Source organism: Carassius auratus, chromosome 15, assembly GCF_003368295.1.
Source record: "Carassius auratus strain Wakin chromosome 15, ASM336829v1, whole genome shotgun sequence".
Lineage (NCBI taxonomy): Eukaryota > Metazoa > Chordata > Actinopteri > Cypriniformes > Cyprinidae > Carassius > Carassius auratus.
Window position 1 is genome coordinate 10,156,664 of NC_039257.1, and position 22,529 is coordinate 10,179,192.

Consider the following 22,529-nt stretch of genomic DNA (forward strand, 5'->3'; position numbering starts at 1 on the left):
TACATATTGTCCCAATCTACAGTGTTAAAGTAACACTGAAGCCGAGTTAAAGTTAATGGGATAATTAAGCAATTATTTAATCGATGAGTGAGTATTTGTAAAGAAAACCCGCTGTTAACAATGTTAAAGATGAACAACTACTGCTCAGGCTTTTAGACATAAAAATGCATCACATAATCCTCAAAAGTGGTAACTCTGCTTCAGTGTGACTTTAAAGGGTTACTTCAACATAAAATTAAAATTAGGCCATAAATCACACACCTTGAAGTCATCCTCGGTGTATATGACTTTCTTCTTTCATAAGAATCTAGTTGGAGATATTTAAAAAATGGTCTTTGATCCTTCAAGCTGTTTGATGCTACTCAGCAGGTGTTTTACTGCATCAGTCCAAGATCATTTTAATAAAAAGCTAATCACAAGGCTCTGGGAGGCGAACAAATGCCTCCTGTAGCGAATCAATGCGTTTTTGTAAGAAAAATATCCATATTCAAAATGTTATAATCACTTTGAACTAGCTTGCGCTCACTGTTGTAAATGGTAGCAGTTCCAGGAGGATGACTTATGAGGTCAGTGTTGCGCATTCGCCGGTGAGTCTCGTGAAAACCAACCTTTGTTAACAGGAACAAAGGAAGCAAATGTTCCTTAGTTTAGCAAATGAAAACCAGTCTCCTGTTGGCTTATATCAGGGGTGGGGAACATTGATCCTGGAGGGCCTGTGTCCCTGCAGAGTTTAGCTCCAACCCTGAAAAAAAACCTACCTGTATCATGAAGACCTTGATTAGCTTGTTCAGGTGTGTTTGATGAGGGTTGGAGCTCTGCAGGGACACAGGCCCTCCAGGATCAACGTTCCCCACCCCTGGCTTATATGGAAATCCTCTGACATTCTTCTTTACAAATCCTTGTTTTGTACTTCTAATAAATGACAGTTGTTTTGTTTTGATCTCTCCGCTGCGTCACTTCTGAGCGGCGCATGCGCAGAGCTGACCTCATACATCATCCGCCCGGAACTGCTTCGTTTACAACTGAGCACAAGCTAGATTTAAGTGATTATTACATTTTGAATAAGGATATTTTTCTTACACAAATGCATCGATTGGCTATAGGAAACCTTTGTTCACCCCCCGGAGCAGTGTGAGACACTTTTTTTTTTTACGGATTTGCTTTTTATTAAAATTCTCATGGACCGATGCAGTGCAACACCTGCTGAGTGCCATCAAACAGCTAGAACGATCAAAGACAATCTTTTTAAATAACTCCAACTGGGTTAGTCTGAAAGAAGAAAGTCATATACACCTAGCATGACTTCAGGGTGAGTAATTTATAGCTTAATTTTCATTTTTGGGTGAACTAACCCTTTAAAGCTGTAGACTGGGACAATATGTTCTCTGAGCAGAGTTGGTTTAACTCTGGGGATTTTGCTGTGTACACACACACACACACACACACACACACACACACACACACACACACACACAATGTTCCTTTCAGCAGGGTTTGAACAGACACATAGGCACAGAGAGGTTCATGGTTATGACAGTGCTGGGGAAAACCTGAATGTATATTTGATATTTTTGTACCTCACAAGTGATCATTTCTCCTTTGCAACAACAGACAACTGTGATTGTCAACCCTATAAAAACTGCTGAATCCCATGACTCCTCCTGTCTGAAAATAAGCCCGTCATGCTTTCTCTTTTTCTTAAAGGGATGAAGTTTACAGACACTAATTAAATTAGACAGTGGCTTCCATCAAGCAGCGTTCTCTGAATGACATGCTAACTGTTTTGGGAGAAGGACTTCTTTTAAAGGTTCGATGGGTCCAGAGGAGTGCTGTGACTGGTTGGAGCAAGACAGATGGGAAGACTGGATTGGGATGCCGCCTTCTCTTTGCTCCACTTTGTGACTTTATATTAAACATTTTTAAGACACTGAATAAGAAAACCTGAATAAGAGGGAATGTTTGATATTTTTTATAATATTTTTTTCTTTGCAAAAACAGGCAGCAGCCATCAACCCTATTAAACCTGCTGAATCTCATGAGTTCATAGGTAAGTCAGTCTGAAAACAACCCATTCTCTTTTTTCTTAAAGGGATGAAGGTTATAGACTCTTAGTGTTTTCAATCAGGTCGGGTTGTCTGAATGACATGCTAACTGGTCTAGGACAAAATCTTTTCTTAAAGGCTCCAGAAGCATGCTGTGAAGGGGTGGAGGATGACTGGCTTTGGACATCCTCTTCAACCTCTGCTATTTGCTTTGCGACTGGATCATGACAGTGAAGGGAAAAACCTGAATCAGAAGCTATATTTGATTTTTTTTTTTTACCTCACAAGTGATTAATTTCTCCTTTGCAGCAACAGACAACTGCTGTGAGTGCCAACCCTATAAATCTTATCATGTCTTCATGGACAACCCAGTCTGAAAACAAGCCTGTCACGCTTTCTTTTTTTCTTAAAGGGACCAGCATCTAATCAAATTAGACAGTGGCTTCAATCAGGTAGGGTTGTTCGAATGACACGCTAATTGGTCTGGGACAGAATCTTGTCTTAGAGGCTCGATGGCTCCAGAAGAGTGCTGTGACTGGCTGGAGCAGGACAGATGGGAAGACTCGCTTTGTAAGTCCTCTTCGCCCTCTGCTTTGGATGGCCTTTTCTCTTTGCTCCGCTTTCCAACTGGATCTTTTACCAGCCGCTGCTCCTCCAAGGTCCACATACTGTCGTCTTCATCCTCCTTGCCTTGCACCTCCCTGTCAAAGTCAAGCAACTCCTCCATCATGTCCTCGATCTCCATCTCACCATCAATCGCTTCTTCTACCTCAGATCTGAGTTCTCCCATACTCTCAGTCCTGTTTATATCATCTGCTTCGTCCTCATCCACTCGGCCCTCCGGCTCGCTAGCCTGACTCTCGCCGAACTCAAGGATGGTGGGAAGGTTGCCCTGTTTGGGGCAGCGCTTGCGCAGGCTCAACAGAAATGGTTGAGGGAGGGAGAAAATGTCCACATTGTTCCCCAGGTCGATCCAGGTGACGCTGGGGAAGCTGTCTGGGTCTTTCAGTATGTCTGTGAGCTCTTTGAGCACGGCACGGGTCAGCCTGTTGCCATTGAGGGCCATAGTCTCAAGGCGGGGAAGAGACGTCAGCGTAGGGAGGAGCAGAAGGAAGGCATCGTCTGTGAGCTCGGTGAAGCCCAGCTCAAGGCTGCCGATGCGGGACGCGTGGTGATGCAGGTAGGCACAGAGACGCTCCATGTCTTTCACTCCAAGAGGGATGCCAGACAGATCTAACGTCCCACTGGAGGGAGGGCTTGAAAGAACTGACTTCAGACTAAGAAAGAGAAAAAGAAGCAGACAGAGAGATAAGAATGTGTGTGGAGGTGGGGGAATTCACTTTTTATTGAATTTATAAATCAGAACCAGAGGACAGAAAATATTAACAAAAGGAATAAAACATTTAAGAATTCCTAGCAGTTCACGAATAAAACTAGGACACATTTGCTGGTAATTTAATTAGAAACTGAAACATAATGTGGCAAAAAATTATAATCTGGCCTTGAGTTGATAATTATAAATACATACATACAGTATGGTTGGTATGTATATATATATAATAAATTGAAAAAAGAAATACAATAAAAAAATAAACCTACAATCAATTTAATAACTTCTGTTATGTTTGCATCTTTTTAAATCAATTACCTTGAATATATAAAAACTATAGAGAGAGAGAGAGATAAAGAGAGAACTTGATTATATTGGATTTCTTAAGTTCTTAAGTTAAGTTTCTATTTCTAAGATACAAGAAATAGAATCACATTACGTCTCAACGTTAACATAGATGTGCAAATAAATAGATGATATAAAATAAAATACAAATATTATTTTAAATATTTTTTTTTAATAATGCAAGAATATTTATGGCCACTGGTCATTAAATTATCTTAATTCACTGACATTGGCAGGTGAGGCATCAACAATAGTGTTGGAACCTACATATAAATAGCAGCTCTGCTCATATGTTTAAATGGTCTCTTCCAAACCCTGTGCTGTCTGACATGAGACCTTTTAGTGTGGACATTTCCTGTGGCAACAAAATACATTGTATAAAATTAATTATAATTATTAGAATTCCCGCCCATACTAATGTGCTGCTAGATTACTACAAATGGAAGTACTTGAAACTGCTACAATAATTGTAACAGTCATTAGTGCCTAAAGATGATATGTAGGGCAGGAACAAACTGAATTATTCAGCCCTATACAAGAAGAGCACAAAGGAACTGTTGAGGAACTACATTTTATAGTAATAATAATAAAAGAATAGTCTGTGCAGCTTAATGTACTGAAACCCATACCAGCTTTAACATTTTATTAAAACACAGACTGTCAAAGACTTATTGAGGGAAACTGAGACATGATTGAAAGGATTCATTTTCTGTAAATGCATTACAGATTCAAAACAGTCCCTGGAAATACAAACATTTAAGAGTTAATTTAATCGTGAGGTCAGTTGTTATTGTCAAATATGGATTAAAAACCTACCAGAGATGAGAGTGGGGAGCAGAAGATGAAGGCAGGAAGAGGAGCTGATTTATTAAGTAAAAGAGAACAAATGCATTGCTTTAACTGCTGCACATGCAGCAGACTCATAATAAGCTCAGTGTGCCACCACAGCTTGACAGTGTGCGAGTGAAAGGAGAAAGAGCGAAAGCGAGAAAAGAAACGGCGAGAATACTAATTCATAATGTGGCCGGTGCTAATTCACACCAGGACATGCATATATCTTATTGAACTGGCATTTGAGGAAGAGAGAGGAATAATAACCATCCTGATTTGACATGCTGTGCTCATTCTGAATGATATATTTCCTGCCCCGCTCAGATCCTGTCACTGACCTAGCAAATAAAACAGCAGCAAAGTCAAGGAAATGGCTAAACCAGAACAGGATATCAACTCTCCTGATATTACTGGCCAGGATCCCGAATCCCACGCTCTTTAAGAGAAAAAGCCTTTCCCTCGCTCAGCAAACTCACCCTGAATGCATCTGACCCACTTACATTCTCTCCTCTGCATTTGATCATTTCCAAATGTTCTCATTAACGACGGAGGGATGTTAAGCAGAAATATGAAAACTATATTTTAGCAAAACGCTATCTGCCACATGACTTTAGAGAACACTTTGAAAAGTAGCATCATTTCTAAAACTTGTTTATAATATACTGTTCTTTGGTTTTTATAAAATTCTCTCAAATGCCAAAATTGCTTAAATAACTTTCCGATCTGAGGAATCACTGGTTGCATAAAATCTTGATCTTCACTTTATTGTTTTTCATATGCAATTTATGACACCAAAGCAGCTTTGACAGAAAGCAGGAAATCAAAATCAGAAATTTACTTAAATTTTACTTAATGCTTAATTTATTTAATGAAGCTTTTTCATTAATAACAATAATGCAGCACAATGCAACAAAGAGAAAGATGAGCAACTCTATCATTTTCAATTTCTGCAGCAATTTCTACACTTTTTTTCACTCAAGACTTATTATCGATCTGGCAGCAGGTGTAAGCTGTAAAAAATCATTCTGTTGCATCGACTTTCCTGTGAATGTAAATTAAATCAGGTTATTACTTAAGGGTGATAGATCGGAACAAAGGTTTGAATTAAGACAATAAGGCTGAAGTTCCTTATTCTCAGTTTTACAGAAATAAACCCTTTCAATTACAATCGAATTGAAGAGCAGCAGGTGGGTGGGAGGTGTCAGAGATGTGCCATACTGTACTGCATTGTTACAGTTCATTCGCATTCTGTCATAGAGGAAAAGAAAGAAAAACTCTAACACTCAACCAGCTTTATGAGTCTTCTATTAAACATAAAGAGCAGTATTAGACAAAGGATGACTTCAATCCATAATTTACATTGCTGGAATAAATATCTCTGTTCGAAAGTTTGGGGTCAGTAAGATTTTTCATAAAGAAATTAATACTTTCGTTTAGGGAAGCATTAAACAAATATAATAATACAAAGCAATTCTATTTCAAATGCATGCTGAATAAATATTAAGCAGTTTTCAAAATAAATAATAAGAGGAAGCAGCAAATGAGCATAATTTCTGAATGATAATGTGACACTGAAGTCTTGAGTAATGCCTGCTGAAAATTTAGCTTTGGCATCACAGAAATAAATTAAGTTTTCATTTTTTAAATAGAAAAGAGTTACTTTAAATCAGTGCTGTCAGATTAATCGCATCCAAAAAAATTTGTTTACATTAATATGTTTGTGTACTGTGTATATGTATTATGTATATATAAATACACACACATGCATGTATATATTTAAGAAAAATATTTAGCTTTTATTTATATATATATATATATATATATATATATATATATATATATATATATATATATATATATATATATATATATATATATATATATATATATATGATATATATGATAAATTATATGAATATAAATATATACTTATAGACGTTAATATTTTTTTAAATATATGCTGTATGTGTGTGTATTTATAAATATACATAATAAATATACACAGTTCCCACACATATATAATGTAAACAAAAACTTTTATTTTGAATGTAATAAATCACAATTAATCATATGAGAGCACTACACTACTAAATTGGAATAATATTTCACACTGTATTTTTGATCAAACAAACACTGTCTTTGGTGAGCATTTTTCAAACATATAAAAATGTGAATGCATGTCAAATAAAAATGGCCTAAGAGCCTCCAATGATATGTTGAAGACTCTTGGATAATAAGTGTGGTAATTATGACCAATTAAGTGCCGAGTCTATCATTATACTGCTCTATTCTCCAACACACTGATGAAAGGTCATCACTATGACTTTCAGAGCAAAATGAAGGATTACCATCACTGAAATAAATCTTGAAATAAACCCTCTTTTGGTTGAGGCAAGGATAACTGAATGTGTGCACTAACAATTCATTTCTAGTTAAAATGTTATTTCGTTTTATGAACAACACATTCAGTCATTTGAAATGCAGTACATTTTTGTGTCCCATAGGGCTGCACGATTATGACAAAAATCATAATTGTAATTTATTCCCTTGAAATTGTAATCGCAATTATTAATTACGATCATCACAATTTACACTGAATGATATTTATACCCACTGTCTGATGCTTTTTATATGAAAATTTTATATGAAAATAAACAAGCTGAAAACACTCTTTTACACCTTTCTAGAGTGTTTAGCCTCAAATGTCAACTATACATTGGACTGGTTTATTCTTTAAATTATAAAGTACTATAAAATATTAAAATAAACATAATGGGAAAAACCTTTAAGATAATGTAGAAAGAAAAAAACCCCTGCATCTTTTGGTCTCAGAATGATTAATTGCTGCTTTGTACGATTATGTAATTGTGGCATTCATAATTGTAATCCCAAATTTAGATTAATTGTGCAGCCCTAGTGTCCCATTTTTTTAGCGTTATATCCTAATCATACAAAATGTCAAGTTTTTGACATAATCTGTTAAATTCATTTTCAAAACTGTTTTTATTATGTTTTTTTTTTCATTTGTAAATACTACATGCTTATGTCACGATTTTTCCCATTACATAAAACTATGACAAATAAGAAATAACAAATTTTTTACACCTGAAACACTAACGTTTTTTTATGACATTCAGGCCCAATTTTGTATACTACTTAAGAAATGTATTTTGTCAAACAGCTTTTTTTTTTATCTCAGCTGTCTGGACAGCTCTGCAAACCAATACAAAAGCATCAATGTAAAGCTACCACTAATTGGAGGCAGGTTGCCATGTGCCCAATGAAATGTCAAAGTCACTGCTCGAATAAAGACACACAGGAAATGAAATTGAAAACACCAGAGATGCAGAAGGCAGAAATGAATATCAAGAGCCTATTGTAACTTCATCATCATTCCACATTCACAACCTGCTGTTTCTGCTCTCAGGCAGTGAAGAGTGTGAGCAGAAGATGACAAGAAGACGACGAGACAAAGAGGCACGAAACAAGAGCTTAAGCCACTAAAAGTCTAGCAAAAGGCAGAACTGTGAGGTAATCTGTCGAGGAGAGGCAGCACGACTCAAGAGATCATATGAGGAGAAAATAGAGGGATGAAAAATAGGAGGGAAAAGGCAGAAAGAATTCAGCAGACATGCCTGAGAGATGACAGTATGATTTCACAAAAGCCCTTATTCCACACCCTCTTCTGCTCCTGTTTTACATTCTCAAATCCCTTTTTTGTTTAACACAATCTCTATCTTTCTTCTCCCCTAAAATACCAGTGTCTTTGCTATTAATGGGGGTGTTATGGAGTCAGATCATATGCTAAAGAAAAAACACGGTCGCCTGTGGACATGATGATCCAGAAAGCTCCGGTCTGCCTGTGTTCAGATGAGGAAGACATACTTCACTGGCTCCTGACAGGCGTGAGCTGCTTGTTATGGTCTAAAGGGTCTCCAGACGAGGGCAATGCGTTTCACATTTCAGCTCATGAAACAAAAGAGGCCATGTAGTAGGTCTATGGCATATCAGATTGCACTTAAGCAGTTTGGTTTTCAAGAAACGATCCAAATACTCCTAACAATATTTTTTGTTTATGCAACTGCATAACAGTACAGCTTCCAGATATCTATTGTTACAATTGCATTTAACAATTTTTCAAGTGACATATATATTCTATTCAGTGAGAGTGGGCATTGTGACAGTGCAAGCTTACACAAATGATCAAGATAAAAAAGAAAACACTAAACAAATGGAAACATTCAGGTCTACATCTAATTTGGACTCTTCTGTGCTAAACTCTTGATGTATCCAATTGTGCTAATAAATAAACTTTATCGTATATGTATACAGTATGTATTTACACTCAAGTTAAATGCATGTTACTGGATAAACTAACAGATCAACACATCCGGAGCAGATGTATAATTTCCTCCGGTTATATGTAGAATTGCAAATCAGTGTTAGTGTAAATATTTGCATGGAGGCACATAGATTAAACTGCACACACACTATGAGTAATACTGAATTACTTGCATAAACACACACATACCACAGCCCAACATCTGTTACGTGTGATTTCTCTCAGAGAAAATGGGACACCTGTCTGCGAGACTGTCTCACTCTGACATAGGAGGAGGTTAAGGTCATGTTAGCACTTAGCCATTACTAGACCGGAGAGGGAGGAATCATTAAGGGAGAGAGAAAGAGAAGGGCAACTGAAAGAGACATAAAATGATCAGAGTTAAAAATGAAGTGGTTATGAATGCTTGGTTGTATTTCTCTGTTGTTATTGCTAACTAAATTTTTTTTTTTTTTTTTAAAAATCATTAAAATAAAGGAGTAAAATAAAATATAAAAATTTGATTAACAACATCAACTGAAAAAAACTTGAAACTTAGAAATGAAATCATTTCTATCACAAGTTCTATCACAAGTTGAAGTTCGTTTGTTTTGTAGATATTACTAGAACTAAATCTGAAATAATTTTTTTTATAAAAATAAAAATAATATTAAATGGAAATATTACAAAAACGAATAAAAACGACAAGAGCACATCAAATTAAAACTTCTACTAAATTTAAAACGAAAACAGAAAGTATGAAAATAAAAACGAATTTAAAATATTAATCAGTATAATACTAGCATAATAATCAACTAACATTACTGAATTGTAATTTTTCCAGAGGAAAATATAGGACATTTTTTTCAGTGCTTAAAAATAAATAAATAAAAGACATAAATTAGACTTGTACGAATTATAAATGTTCATAAAAAAAAAAAAAAAAAAACCTTCTTTGCAAAATATGTGAAATTTCTGGGAAACACATTTGAGAGTAAAAAAAAAAAATAATAATAATAATTCAAATCTGAGAAATTGGACACTTAAAGAGAATTAAAAATAAAATGATCCATTTCAACATACACTCTTCAGAACAAAGGTGCTTAAAAGGTTCTTCACGATGCCACAGAAAAAACATTTGGGTTCAACAAAGAACCATTCATAAAAGGTTCTTTAAAGTACCATCTCTTTCTTATCTTTTTATAATCTTTTATAATGTTAAATTATAAAACATTTTAAATTCTTTATGGAACCATTTAGACAAAAAGGTTCTTTTATGGCATCATGAAGCACCTTTATTTTTAAGAGTGTAGGAGATTTTACAGTAAGTCTTCCATACAATGAAAATGAACAGTGACCTTTGCATTGTCAAGCTCCAAAAACAAGAAACATAATAAAAACAACATAAGTAACATTAAGTTACAACAAGTAATGATCTATATTACTTGTTTGCTATTACAAGAGCTATGTTTGAGAAACAGACCAATTTTGATATTCACTAATGTCTTGACTCGAAAATCTTAAGTGGTCACCATTTACTTTCATTATATAGAAGCAAACAGCTTGATTATTCTGCTACTTTTTTTAGCAATCCACACGAGAAAGAAAACCATATCATATCATATCAAATCAGATTTTCAAAAACAAAGAATTTAAGAAAATATTGACATCATTTTCATTTGTTGAGCTTGCTTTTCTTGCCTCTTTGTACCTTCAGGCGGTGAAATTATTTGAACTCCTATTTCTCCAGGACAGTGCCATTATTGCGATCTGATGAAATCACATCAGTAAGCTCATAGTTCAAGCAGAACAAACAAAAGTGACGTTTCAACAGAGAATAAGGAGACCCTTAGAGGCACACAAGTGCCAACAACACACCTAGGGAGAGGTGAGAACGCTGTCTGAGAAACACTTCCCTTTTTAAACCCCAACAGCTGCATTCACATCTGCAACAACACCCCACAATACACAACATAAGTGTAACAATTACAGAACCGTGTGTGGTGTGATTCAGACAAACAGCAGTGCTCCAACAAAAAGCGCCAGGTGAAGATTAGCGAACACAACCAGAGCGGATAAAAAGAAGATATCGAATCCAGTCTACGCAGAACACATGCCTTCACATTCCAGCTTAACCACAGCAGCTGATGCAATGAATGAACGTAGGGGACAGCTGTTTAATCCCTACACACATAAATTAGGGAACAGAATAAAGGCATCAACTAATCTAAAGTGTATCCATTTACACAGGAAATAAATACAGCCTAGTATTTACACATTACACAGTCTGTGTTTTGACTATATTAATGGCAGTTGGAAAGGAGCCACATAAGTATGAGTCTACACCACAGAACCATGTGTTAGCAAAAAAACCACACGGCACACAGTGGGAGGCTGCTCTTTCCTTCACTGACTCACTCTGCAGAATGAACACAGCTCTTATCATCAATGGACGGAGAGGAGACCGCTGAAAGCCCCCGTTAAGGAGCCAATTCACAGGTGATGAGATTTGGATGGTATATGCAGCTGTTCTGGAGACATAATACAAGATATTGTGTATTAAAACAATTTGGGGATATCAAAACCGTAGGAGCCAATCCTCGAATGAAACGCTCCGTGCGTAATTAATCCCTAAGTGCAGACGAATCAGTACGTGGACAAACAACTGGCAAAGTGATGATTCATTTTGACTGCCTGCTCTGCAAAGTCGGAAAGCCTTTTATTTTTAAGCCAAATAATCACTTTAATTAACATACAAAGTGAGGCACTTGCGAGCCACTAGGCTAATGTACGTGGGCCGAAGGATACGGGCATCAATGTAATTTGGTTTCTACTAAAACATTAAAAGGCACAACTGTCTTCAACATAATGTTTCTTGAGTACCAAATCCGCTTATTTCAATGATTTCTGAAGACTGACACCAAAGACTGGAGAAATCGCTGTTGAAAATTCAGCTTTCCACCACAGGAATAAATTACATTTTAAAATGAATGAAAATGAGTTTTTTATTATTATTTCACAGTATTACTGTTTTTGTTTTCCTTTTTGATCAAATACATGTGAGCATAAGAGATCATGAAACTTACCGGCACTAAACTTTTGGTGTATGTGATAACTAGAAAAATACATATTGACTAAAGAATTACCTAATTTTAATATTTCAACAAATGCCAAATATGAAAAAAAACCTATTACCACATTTTTCGTAACTGTGGGAACCCCAAAAAGAGCAACGAGTCAGGAAGAATCAAAAAGAAAAGTGCTGTAAACTGAGGTTTAAAAGAAAAAAACAACACAAAGTAATGTTCTGAAGAAAATAAGGCAGCACATGGCCTCACTGCCTAAATCGCAGTCAGCTCCACATTCTCACCAGGCCTGTGGCTTCCTCTTCAGCAGCCCCTGCCGTCTCCACTGGGTGTGTGGGCTCAGGTGATAGGTCAGCTGACGGCACACCTTCTCCATGGCACCCAAAGCATCTCCCTCCTGACAAAGACAGAGAGAGAGACCACATCAATCAAGCTGTAACACACTGCTAATTAATGGGAACTGGCAGAAGATCAGGGTCTGAGCCCTCAAGGAAGTATACTAATTTCTTCAACATTTATGATGACAGAGGAGCAAAGCTATATGCAAAGACTGACCGACATGTCACAAACACAGTCTGGCTCTATCATTAGGTCATCTGAGGTTAGTGAGTGCATATGCATGTGATTTGATAAAATGCATTAGCATGTAATGGATTAGTGACAAATTGATGTATTGTACAGTATGGCCATCTCTGGAAAGCTTTATTATTTTAACTCCCATTCATCACTGCCTAATGCAATCCAATTTGCAGAGAGATGCGAACACTCATACACACTGCCTCAAGTAACTGCCACACTCCTCTAGACAGAATCTATTTCTGCCAATGTTTAACACATAAATGACCAAAAAAGAAATGCGCTGCATATTCCTGCAGGGCTGCTAATAATTAAATCTAAGGATGTGGATGTGGATGATGACCAATTGGTGGCTTATATATATTCAAACTCTCTCTCTCTCTCTCTTTCTCTCTCTCTATATATACACTCACCTAAAGGATTATTAGGAACAACTGTTCAATTTCTCATGAATGCCATTATCTAATCAACCAATCAAATAGCAGTTGCTTCAATGCATTTAGGGGAGTGGTCCTGGGCAAGACAATCTCCTGAACTCCAAACTGAATTGTCAGAATGAGAAAGAAAGGTGATTTAAGCAATTTTGAGCATGGCATGGTTGTTGGTGCCAGACGGGCCAGTTTGAGTATTTCACAAATATGTGGCACGTATCTGCTCAGTTGCTGGGATTTTCACGTACAACCATTTCTAGGGTTTACAAAGAATGGTGTAAAAAGGGAAAAACATCAGTATGCGGCAGTCTTGTGGGCAAAAATGCCTTGTAGATGCTAGAGATCAGAGGAGAATGGGCCGACTGATTCAAGCTGATAGAAGAGCAACTTTGACTGAAATAACCACTCGTTACAACCGAGGTATGCAGCAAATCATTTGTGAAGCCACAACACGCACAACCTTGAGACGGATGGGCTACAACAGCAGAAGACCCCACAGGGTACCACTCATCTCCACTACAAATAGGAAAAAAAAAGGCTACAATTTGCACGAGCTCACCAAAATTGGACAGTTGAAGACTGGAAAAATGTTGCCTGGTCTGATGAGTCTCGATTTCTGTTGAGACATTCAGATGGTAGAGTCAGAATTTGGCATAAACAGAATGAGAACATGGATCCCTCATGCCTTGTTTCCACTGTGGTGGTGTGGTGGTAGTGGTGTAATGGTGTGGGGGATGTTTTCTTGGCACACTTTAGGCCCCTTAGTGCCAATTGGGCATCGTTTAAATGCCGCAGCCTACCTGAGCATTGTGTCTGACCATGTCCATCCCTTTATGACCATCATGTACCATCCTCTGATGGCTACTTCCAGCAGCATAATGCACCATGACCCAAAGCTCGAATCATTTCAAATTGGTTTCTTGAACATGACAATGAGTTCACTGTACTAAAATGGCCCCCACAGTCACCAGATCTCAACTCAATAGAACATATTTGGGATGTGGTGGACAGAAGCTTTGTGCCCTGGATGTGCATCCCACAAATCTCCATCAACTGCAAGATGCGATCCTATCAATGGGCCATCATTTCTAAAGAATGCTTTCAGCACCTTGTTGAATCAATGCCATGTAGAATTAAGGCAGTTCTGAATGTGAAAGGGGGTCAAACACAGTATTAGTATGGTGTTCCTAATAATCCTTTAGGTGAGTGTATATGTGTGTGTGTGTATTTTTGTGAATTCAGGAATAATTAGAAATGTAGTATGAAATATTTATATTAATTTTGAGATTTATACAGATTATATTTAATTTTGCTGATTATTTATAAAAAACTAAAGTCTATGAATCACTGATGACTGCAGTGATAATCTAAATGTAAAAACTAATTAAATGTCTAATACCAATTGATGAATTTAATAAAAAAATACAAGTAAAAAATGTCTATAATATGGGACTAATAAATAATATATCCTGCATCCTTGATTAAATCTGAACCTACATGCTACGATCAGTGCTGTTATTGTTCACTAAAATGTTACAAATCATTTTTGTTAACAGAAATAAAAATGAAATAAAATAAAATGTAAATGCTAATAGGAAAAACAAACTTAAAATGCGGATTTGGCAACTAATAAAATTTGTTTAAACTTAAGATATTAACATGTCTAATGCAACTGAAATTAGAGTTAAACAGAAGGATATTTATATAAACAAAAACTAATAACAATGAAAAAAGCTGATATATTAATTCAAAATGTTAAATATTAAATTTGATTAAAAATATTGTCAGTGCCAATAGCCTAGTGGGCAGTGTGCTGACATATAATGATGTTGTTTTGTGGGTGTCCGGAGTTCGAATACTGACTCGAGGACAAAAATAATAACTGCGCATGTATCGGAGCACATTTCAATTCATTATTATTAGCTGCAAAGGTGAAATCCTGGTTATGAGCTTTTTTTCTATATTGTCTTGTCATATTAATCACAATTGAAATGTACAGAGGTTTATTACTGGAATTACATGAATTTGCTTCAGGTAATAATGAGGTTCAGTGCACTTGATTGAATGAGAGGGCTCTGCTCATACATGACTAGATCAGTTTCAAGTACTAACACTTGCCTCATCTGTGGCTCCAACTTAAAACCTATAAAAATGTCTCAACACGCAGAGTCGGCTATAAAATTCACACGATCAGGAGCACATTTTTTATAGGTCTTAACCTGGGCCAAATGACATTTGCTTTTATTAGGAATCCAAGCTAACAGTAACAGAGCATTTCATCAAGGACACATTGTCTGTGCTCAGGTGTCTGTATCTGCACTGGAAACATCAATATGTAAATCAATCCAGCCATCACGTCTTCCTGTTGCATCAGGCATTGACCTCTGCAGGGGATGAGAGATAAAACTATATCTGTGGATATTGAGATGTCTGGAAAACACACCCTATGTTTTAGTAAAGCCTAGTGGTTGATGCCGGTGAGATTAACTGTGCCACATGGCTGGTCAGCTCTAGTGTGCCCCCCCCTGCAGACAGACAGTGGGTCCCCAGGCAATGTAATCATTCACCCAGTGGGCTCTGCCAGATCTGAGAGTGTAACAGACAGCACAGCTTTCATTTCATCACATCACTGAACTCGTTTTTACTTGTCTCACTCCACTGCAACTTACAATAACATCACTTAGAGAAAATGTCACCTTATGCTATTGTGTGAACTCTCACTCTCCCTACTTTTAATTGACATCCCATTATTCTTGCATAGTTAAATTTATTGCATATGCATGCTTCTAAGGCTGGTTCTCACTAATATGTTCAGCAATATGCAGGTCATGGACTGGCCATCTGTTAAGGGTGTTTCCCTGCCTGTTGCCTGAGATGCTGGTATAGGCTCCAGCCCTCTCATATGGTTGAAAAATGGATGGAGCTCCAGGTCATGTTTCACCATAAAATCTACACAGAGTAAACTAATAAATGATAAATTTTTGTGTAAATATGTACATTTAGTTGAATTTTGGCAACTATTCAAAATAGGGAACACATATTACATTGTTGATGATTTCCCTCATTAAACAAATAATTTGCTGCTTATTAATAGTTAGATTAATAGGTAGACTTAAGGGATTTCAAATATGTTCATACAGAATAAGGCATTAATATGTGGTTTATAAGTGTTAATAAATAGCCAATATGCTAGTAATATTGATGATAATAACAAGCAACTAGTTAATAGTGAGTATTAGTCCTTAAAATAAAATGTAATCTGAATTCTCAGCAGCCATTCCTTTAAACGTCAGTGTCACATGATACTTCAGAAACCAATTTATGCTGATTTGCTGTTCAAGAAACATTTCCTATTATTATCATTGTTGGAAACGGTTGTGCTCAGTATTTTATTTTTATTTTTATTTTAGTTTTTCCATAATAAAAATCTCTACAATACATAATATAATACAATAATAACCTACATAAAATTCTCTTTTTTCCTATTATGTTAATCAGAATAATTTGTTTTTGCATTCTGACAATGAGCACTGAGAGAGGAAGTGCACTTAATTTACATAAAAAACACAACACAAAAAATCTTAATGGTCGTAGAAACAGACTTACTTTTCTTTAAGCAAAATATCATTTCTTATTTCTTTCTCTTGATTTTGGGGTGAAATAAAACAATCTCCTTGACAGATTTCATGAGACTTACACAACCACATTTGGTTAGAGAAGATGTGATGAGCTCAGTGTAAAGAAAACAATCGGCAGCATCCTTGTTGTTTTGGTGGAGGTCAGGTGTTTGTGCAGCTCTCTATAGGAGCTGAGCAGGGTGTTAGTGGTGTGATATAGTGCCTGACTTGCTTCATTCAGCAGCAGCAGCAGTCTTGAAAGAGGGCTGACTGGTCTTTAGTGTGTGTGACTCATCTGCGAATACACCTCCCTCTGCCTCTACCCTCTCCGCTCTCTTCATCCCTGCTTCTGCCTAACACAGAGACTCACACATGCTTAAGCAACTGGGATTCATCCTAATGCTCACTGCACTGGAATGGTACAGTTTCATTTTGCACATCTTTCTGCTGTGCCGTTATTTTCATTAAATATTAAAGTAACACAACATAGGAGAAATGTACAGAAATAGAACAGAAATGGAAAACAGAAGTGTGTGTGTGTGTTTTTAGGTGTGTGCATGTCACGATTCACAGAAGCACTTTACCGTCTTTGGGCAGTGAATATATTTGGCCAGGCTGATAATGAGGTCATGGGTAATGGGATCCACCAGGTTGCGGAAACTGGCATAGCGGTAGAGAACATCGTCCAGAGAGGTTGACTCCATTCCCAGATCCTGGAAAAAAAGACACAATACAGGGAGGTCAAGAGAATGAGAACTACAGACTACAGACTACATCTGCTGATCTCACTTAAAGGAACAGTTAATCAGGCCCCTTCAAGATGTGGACGAGATTATTTGTACATCATTTGGAGAAAATTAGCATCATATAAAACTTGCTCACCAGTGGATTCTTTGTAGTCAATGGGTGCCTCAGAATGAGAATCCAAACAGCTGACAGAAACATCACAGTAATCCACACGTTTCTATCACTTAAAGTCTTGGGAAGTGAAATGCTGGATTTTTGTGATAAATAATTCATCAAGACTTTTTAACGCTAAACGGTTGCTTCTGGCCAAAATAAAATGAGTCCACAATCCATAATAATCCTCCAGTGAAAAAGTATATCCCTTGTCCTCTCACATCCATTAAAGAAGGATGGACTGGAGTCTTTGTGGAGTTCTGTGATAATTTTATCAGCTATTTGGAGTCTCATTATGACGGCACCCATTCACTGAAAAGAATCCATTGATGAGCAACTGATATAATGCAAAATTTCTCTAAATCTGTTCTGATGAAGAAACAAACTCATCTTGCATTGCCCGTGTGTGAGTACATTTTTAGCAAATTTTCTTTTTTGGGTCAGCTTTACCTTTAAAGCTAATGTCATCTATGAAGCTTTTTTATTAGTAATAAATATTTACATTTACATAAATGTAAATGTGCATGTAACTTTTATATATGCATCCTAATGATGATTTTCAGTGTTCCTGACATCATTTAAATGAAATGTCAAAATGTGGGCCAAAAAAGTGAAAAGACTTTGTTGTAAGTGCAGAAAAATAGAAAACAAATCCTTCAACTGTGTAAAACAAGATAAACTGATGGAAACGTTAATCTACATTATCAAATCTGTAAAGGAAAGGGGCAGGCAGGGGGATCAGCAATTAAAAAAATAGCAAATGTGTGTGGAGCTGAAAGCTCTACAGCCAGAGACAAATAATTAACAGCGAACCAACTGCAAAGGGTGGGTGTGAATGAAACAAATCGTCATTAGTATGACAAAGTGAAAAAGGTTAGTCTTTGTTAAGGAAAAAGGATGAATAATTTTAATGTCACTATAAACTTACTATTGAATTTCTCTCCCTCCATCGATAAAACCTTGGACCTAAACTGTGCACGCTGAGTGTAAGCCTTCGTTTATCATTATCATCCCTCTATGGAGCAGAATCTTGATTAATCGATTTCCATTTAATCAAAGGCCCATCCATTTTCATGGTTTCCGGGCAACAAGGTGCACTTGGTAACCAGTGGACAAGAGACGCTGTCCTTTGACTCTCTTGCTCATTATGTGCTTTAACCTCCGTTGCAGGATACACTGCAAATGCATTTCACCAAAAATCTCACATTTACTTAGGGTAAAAATCTGCCTCTTATGAAAAAGAAGTGCACTTGATTGTGTACTTTTAGTGTATTTCAAAGTGTAAAGGTATATTTTTAAAGAAACTGTACTAAGAAATAATAAAATGTTAATCAAATAAAAGGCCACTTAAGTGTACTTTAGGAGGGTACAATTGCATGTTTTTTAACACTTTTAAAGTGAACTTTGTAATAATCTCTAATTGAAAGTTGTAGAGTGCATTTTAAATAATTACATTTTTAAAGAAGTACCCTTACTTTGATGTGCTGGAAAAACAATATAGTACATGTAAAGTACTTGATTATTAATGTAAATATGATTAAGTGTGTTATTTGATATTACATGTATAGTTTATATAATTTAAATGTGCTAAATTGCTAATTTACCATATAGTAAGGTGTACTAATTTACTATCATGCATTATGGTAAACTAAAGAATGAGTCAAAAAAACATTAGTTATTAATTAATTGCATTCAATATACATTTAAACTATAATACACGTTCATTTGATTGTAAATAATGTGCAATAAAGTCTCCTAAAACATTACATTGGTCTGCCCTTAAGTATCTTCTTTTAAAGTATGTTATTTCCAAGTGTTCTACTTTTGAGAACGAATTCTGCCGTTTGTTCCACAGCCACATGTTGCTTCATCACTGCCTGACAATTCATTTAATACTATCTTAAATTAATTAGAAAAGGATGATTAGAAATCCCCATTAATTGATTTATTGATCCCTGCTGCCCATATGCAAAAAAAATCCTCCAAAGAAAAAAGTATAGCAGACCTGCAAAAATGACTTTCCAGTGCATAAAATGATTTTTTTTCTCTTGAGGAAAGCTGGATCAAAAAATAGTAGTGGGGCAAGAGTTCTGACCACATATACCCATCAAACAGAGTAACTAGCTATCTGAGACAACCATTTGATATAAAGCAGAGCATTTTTCTTACTGACAGCATCCATAATAACTACCCAGAGTAAACAGTTGGTGTTTATGCAGTGCAGTATAACTCTTCGGCCAGCTTGAGCTGTGTCTGTTCTCACAGGTTCTCAGGACTGTAAAACAGGCATCTGTCTCAATAGCACTGAATTCTGAGAAATGCAGAATCTATAGAGCTGGGAAACTGTGACATGAGTCCTGCTGTAGCTCAGATATGTCTGTATCAGCACTGAGAATAGTGATGCATTTTGGAGGAAGAGTTTATGTCTTTCAACAGCTTTCAAAATAACACCAACCCAGTATAGGACTGACATTTTGGCCCAATTGCTTCGTCATGTAGACATTACATCTCACTGACAACTTTCTACCTCTATTTGAGTTTTAAACTAAGCTATACAAGAATCATGGAGTGGTATTTGTACCTGCCGGAGAGTCTTCAGCATCTCTGTCGCCTCGTCGTGTTTCCCCTGCTTTGCCTTCAGCATCATCTCTTGTATCATCCCGATGCGCCGCTGGTAGGGTGGAGGAGTCCCGCCGCTCCTCAGTTTGTCTCCTGACCTCAACATGATGGAAGTAAGGATGTCTCCTCGCTCTTTCGTCGGGGTCCGTTTCCATCCTGTGCTCTGAGGACTCGCTCCTGCCTCCTGTCCCGTGGCCTTCGTTTGCTTCGCTCCCATGTTTGGTTATAGAGTCTCAGTCTGGAAAAGGGCCTTCAGACTGGACATACTTTCAAAATGAACTCACATTTAACTATTAAAAGTATTTTAATTTGAACGTGAGATTAAAATTTTTAAGAAACAAATGAAAATAAGAAATAAGCCTTAGTGTTCCTATTAAGTTTATTGGAGAACAGTGTTTTAAAAGTCCTTCTGCTCACCTTCCACCTGCCATCTCTAATCTGAATTACATTAAGATGTGAATTTATATATTAAAATTACAAGAACTTGCATCGAATGGCATTTCAGTAAAATCTTTTTCACAAATTGCTCATTCAAAGGGTGTGAAATATGGGGGATGTTTGGGGGGTGTACGACCCCCTAATTAAGGCATGAATTTTAGAAATGTATTTAAACATAATCATTTATGTTTCAGAAGCGTGCGAATAACGTTTCAGTTCATACAAAATTTACGGACGCGAACAGAAATCGCTTCTGCGTAAGTAACCATAGCAACAGCTGCTAATCGATGTTTGTATCGGGCGGTGCATCAATAAAACACTGTATTGTCGTTATTTATCACATTATCGTGTTTAAACACATCACAAATATCTCACAAACATAGTTTTGTTCTGTTTAAAACGTCTTTAACCGAACAAGGAGCGCAAAATGACCGTTTGAGTTCCGCGATATGATCACGCTCAAAAAATTACTTAAAAAGTTGACTCCACTGCGTACATTTCTCATCCAATTTCCAACCAAAACTGAAGTTTACAAAACGTTGAAATTTTATATAATTCACAGCTGACTCGTCAGTTGTTTATTCTTTAGAATCCTCCGTTTGCACGCACAAAATTATTTTGGAATTTTACAAGGCGGCAAAACATTTAAAACACTGCGTGTTTCATTCCAAACTTCTTGTATTTCAGTCCAGTTATGTCATAATATTTTCTGCCGATACACCAGTAATCATCGATTCCCTCAGGTGGGGAATAGATCTGATGAAGCCTGCGGCATGACAGTCCCGCAAACCTCCAGAAACTAACTCTCACCGTCCGGTTCAACAGAATCCTAGCACGATCTTACGGCAGGGTGGTTCGTTTCCCGTCTGTGTTTTTATCTCAGTCGTTGTTTGTACGTATAAACATCGCAGTTCCTCCGCAGTCTCTCATACACACACGATGTAGGTTTCCGTGTGAGTTTAGTCGACGGCGAGCAGTACTGCTGTGAACAAGGGCATGTAAATATTTACGTCGTCCGTCATTGTTTTCCTCGGCGCACAGGTCATTCCAGTATTTTCTTCCACGCAGACCGCAGAAATATCACTGTTGTCTGTTTAAACGTGCCATGTCGATTTAAGTCCCGCTCTGATATGACCTCTCCCCAGGTGTGTCCCGTCTGAGGGTAGGGTGTGTTCAGCCTGCACGGTCTCTCATCACTCAGATGCAGCGGAGAGGCGCTAGGTCTGGACACAGGCGGTGTGGGAGGGGTAGAGCGGTCTGCAACATCCTCCACTTGTGTTTCAATCTACAGTCGAGAATGCACCACTGCCTTGGTACAGTTAACCAAGTGGAGCAGATGGTCGCTAATGGGACTGCTCCAGTTCTGCACTATAGGAGGCATTTCAGTACTTTAAGGACATGAAAAATTAATTCACACGTATGGGCAATCCCATATCCCCGTGTACGCGTAGTCATAGATTCTCCTCAAGTTATTTTTTATCATTCACTTGTGGGTTACGTTAATAGTTGGCCTTTCTTTGCTGACATCTGGTGTTTAACACGTGGCATGTCATCTGCTGCGATTTTTTTTTGTTCTTAGACGGAAAGTCTTGTATGGAAAAAAGCATGACACTTACATTTACATTACATTTAAGCATTTAGTAGACGCTTTTATCCAATGCGACTTACAGTGCATTCAGGCTATACATTTTTTTTATACCAGTATGTTCAAGCACTTAAAGCAATTAGTTCACCCAAAATTAAAATCTGTTTACAGTGTACTCACTCCAAGACATTTAAGAAGTAGATGAGTTTGTTTCTTCATCAGAGCAGATTTGGTGAACTTTAGCATTGATTTAGCATCACTTGCTCATCAGTGGGTCCTGTGCAGTGAATGGGTGCCATCAGATTGAGGGTCCAAAATGTCACAATAATCCACATGGCTCCAGTTTATCAATGTCTTGTGAAGTTAAAAAGCTCTGTGTTTGTAAGAAACAAATCCATCATAAAGGTA

General features: G+C 36.9%; 1 protein-coding gene across 1 annotated transcript; it reads right to left on the reverse strand.

Moving 5' to 3' along the window:
• Positions 1–1,421: 1,421 nt before the first annotated feature.
• Positions 1,422–22,064, reverse strand: LOC113115034 (leucine-rich repeat-containing protein 75A-like). Its single transcript, XM_026282247.1, has 4 exons — positions 20,061–22,064; positions 17,164–17,292; positions 12,240–12,352; positions 1,422–3,319 (listed from the first exon to the last, which is right to left on the reverse strand). The coding sequence occupies exons 1-4, from the start codon at positions 20,313–20,315 to the stop codon at positions 2,491–2,493; spliced, it is 1,326 nt and encodes a 441-aa protein (XP_026138032.1). The 5' UTR covers positions 20,316–22,064; the 3' UTR covers positions 1,422–2,490.
• Between the last annotated feature and the right edge of the window lie 465 nt (positions 22,065–22,529).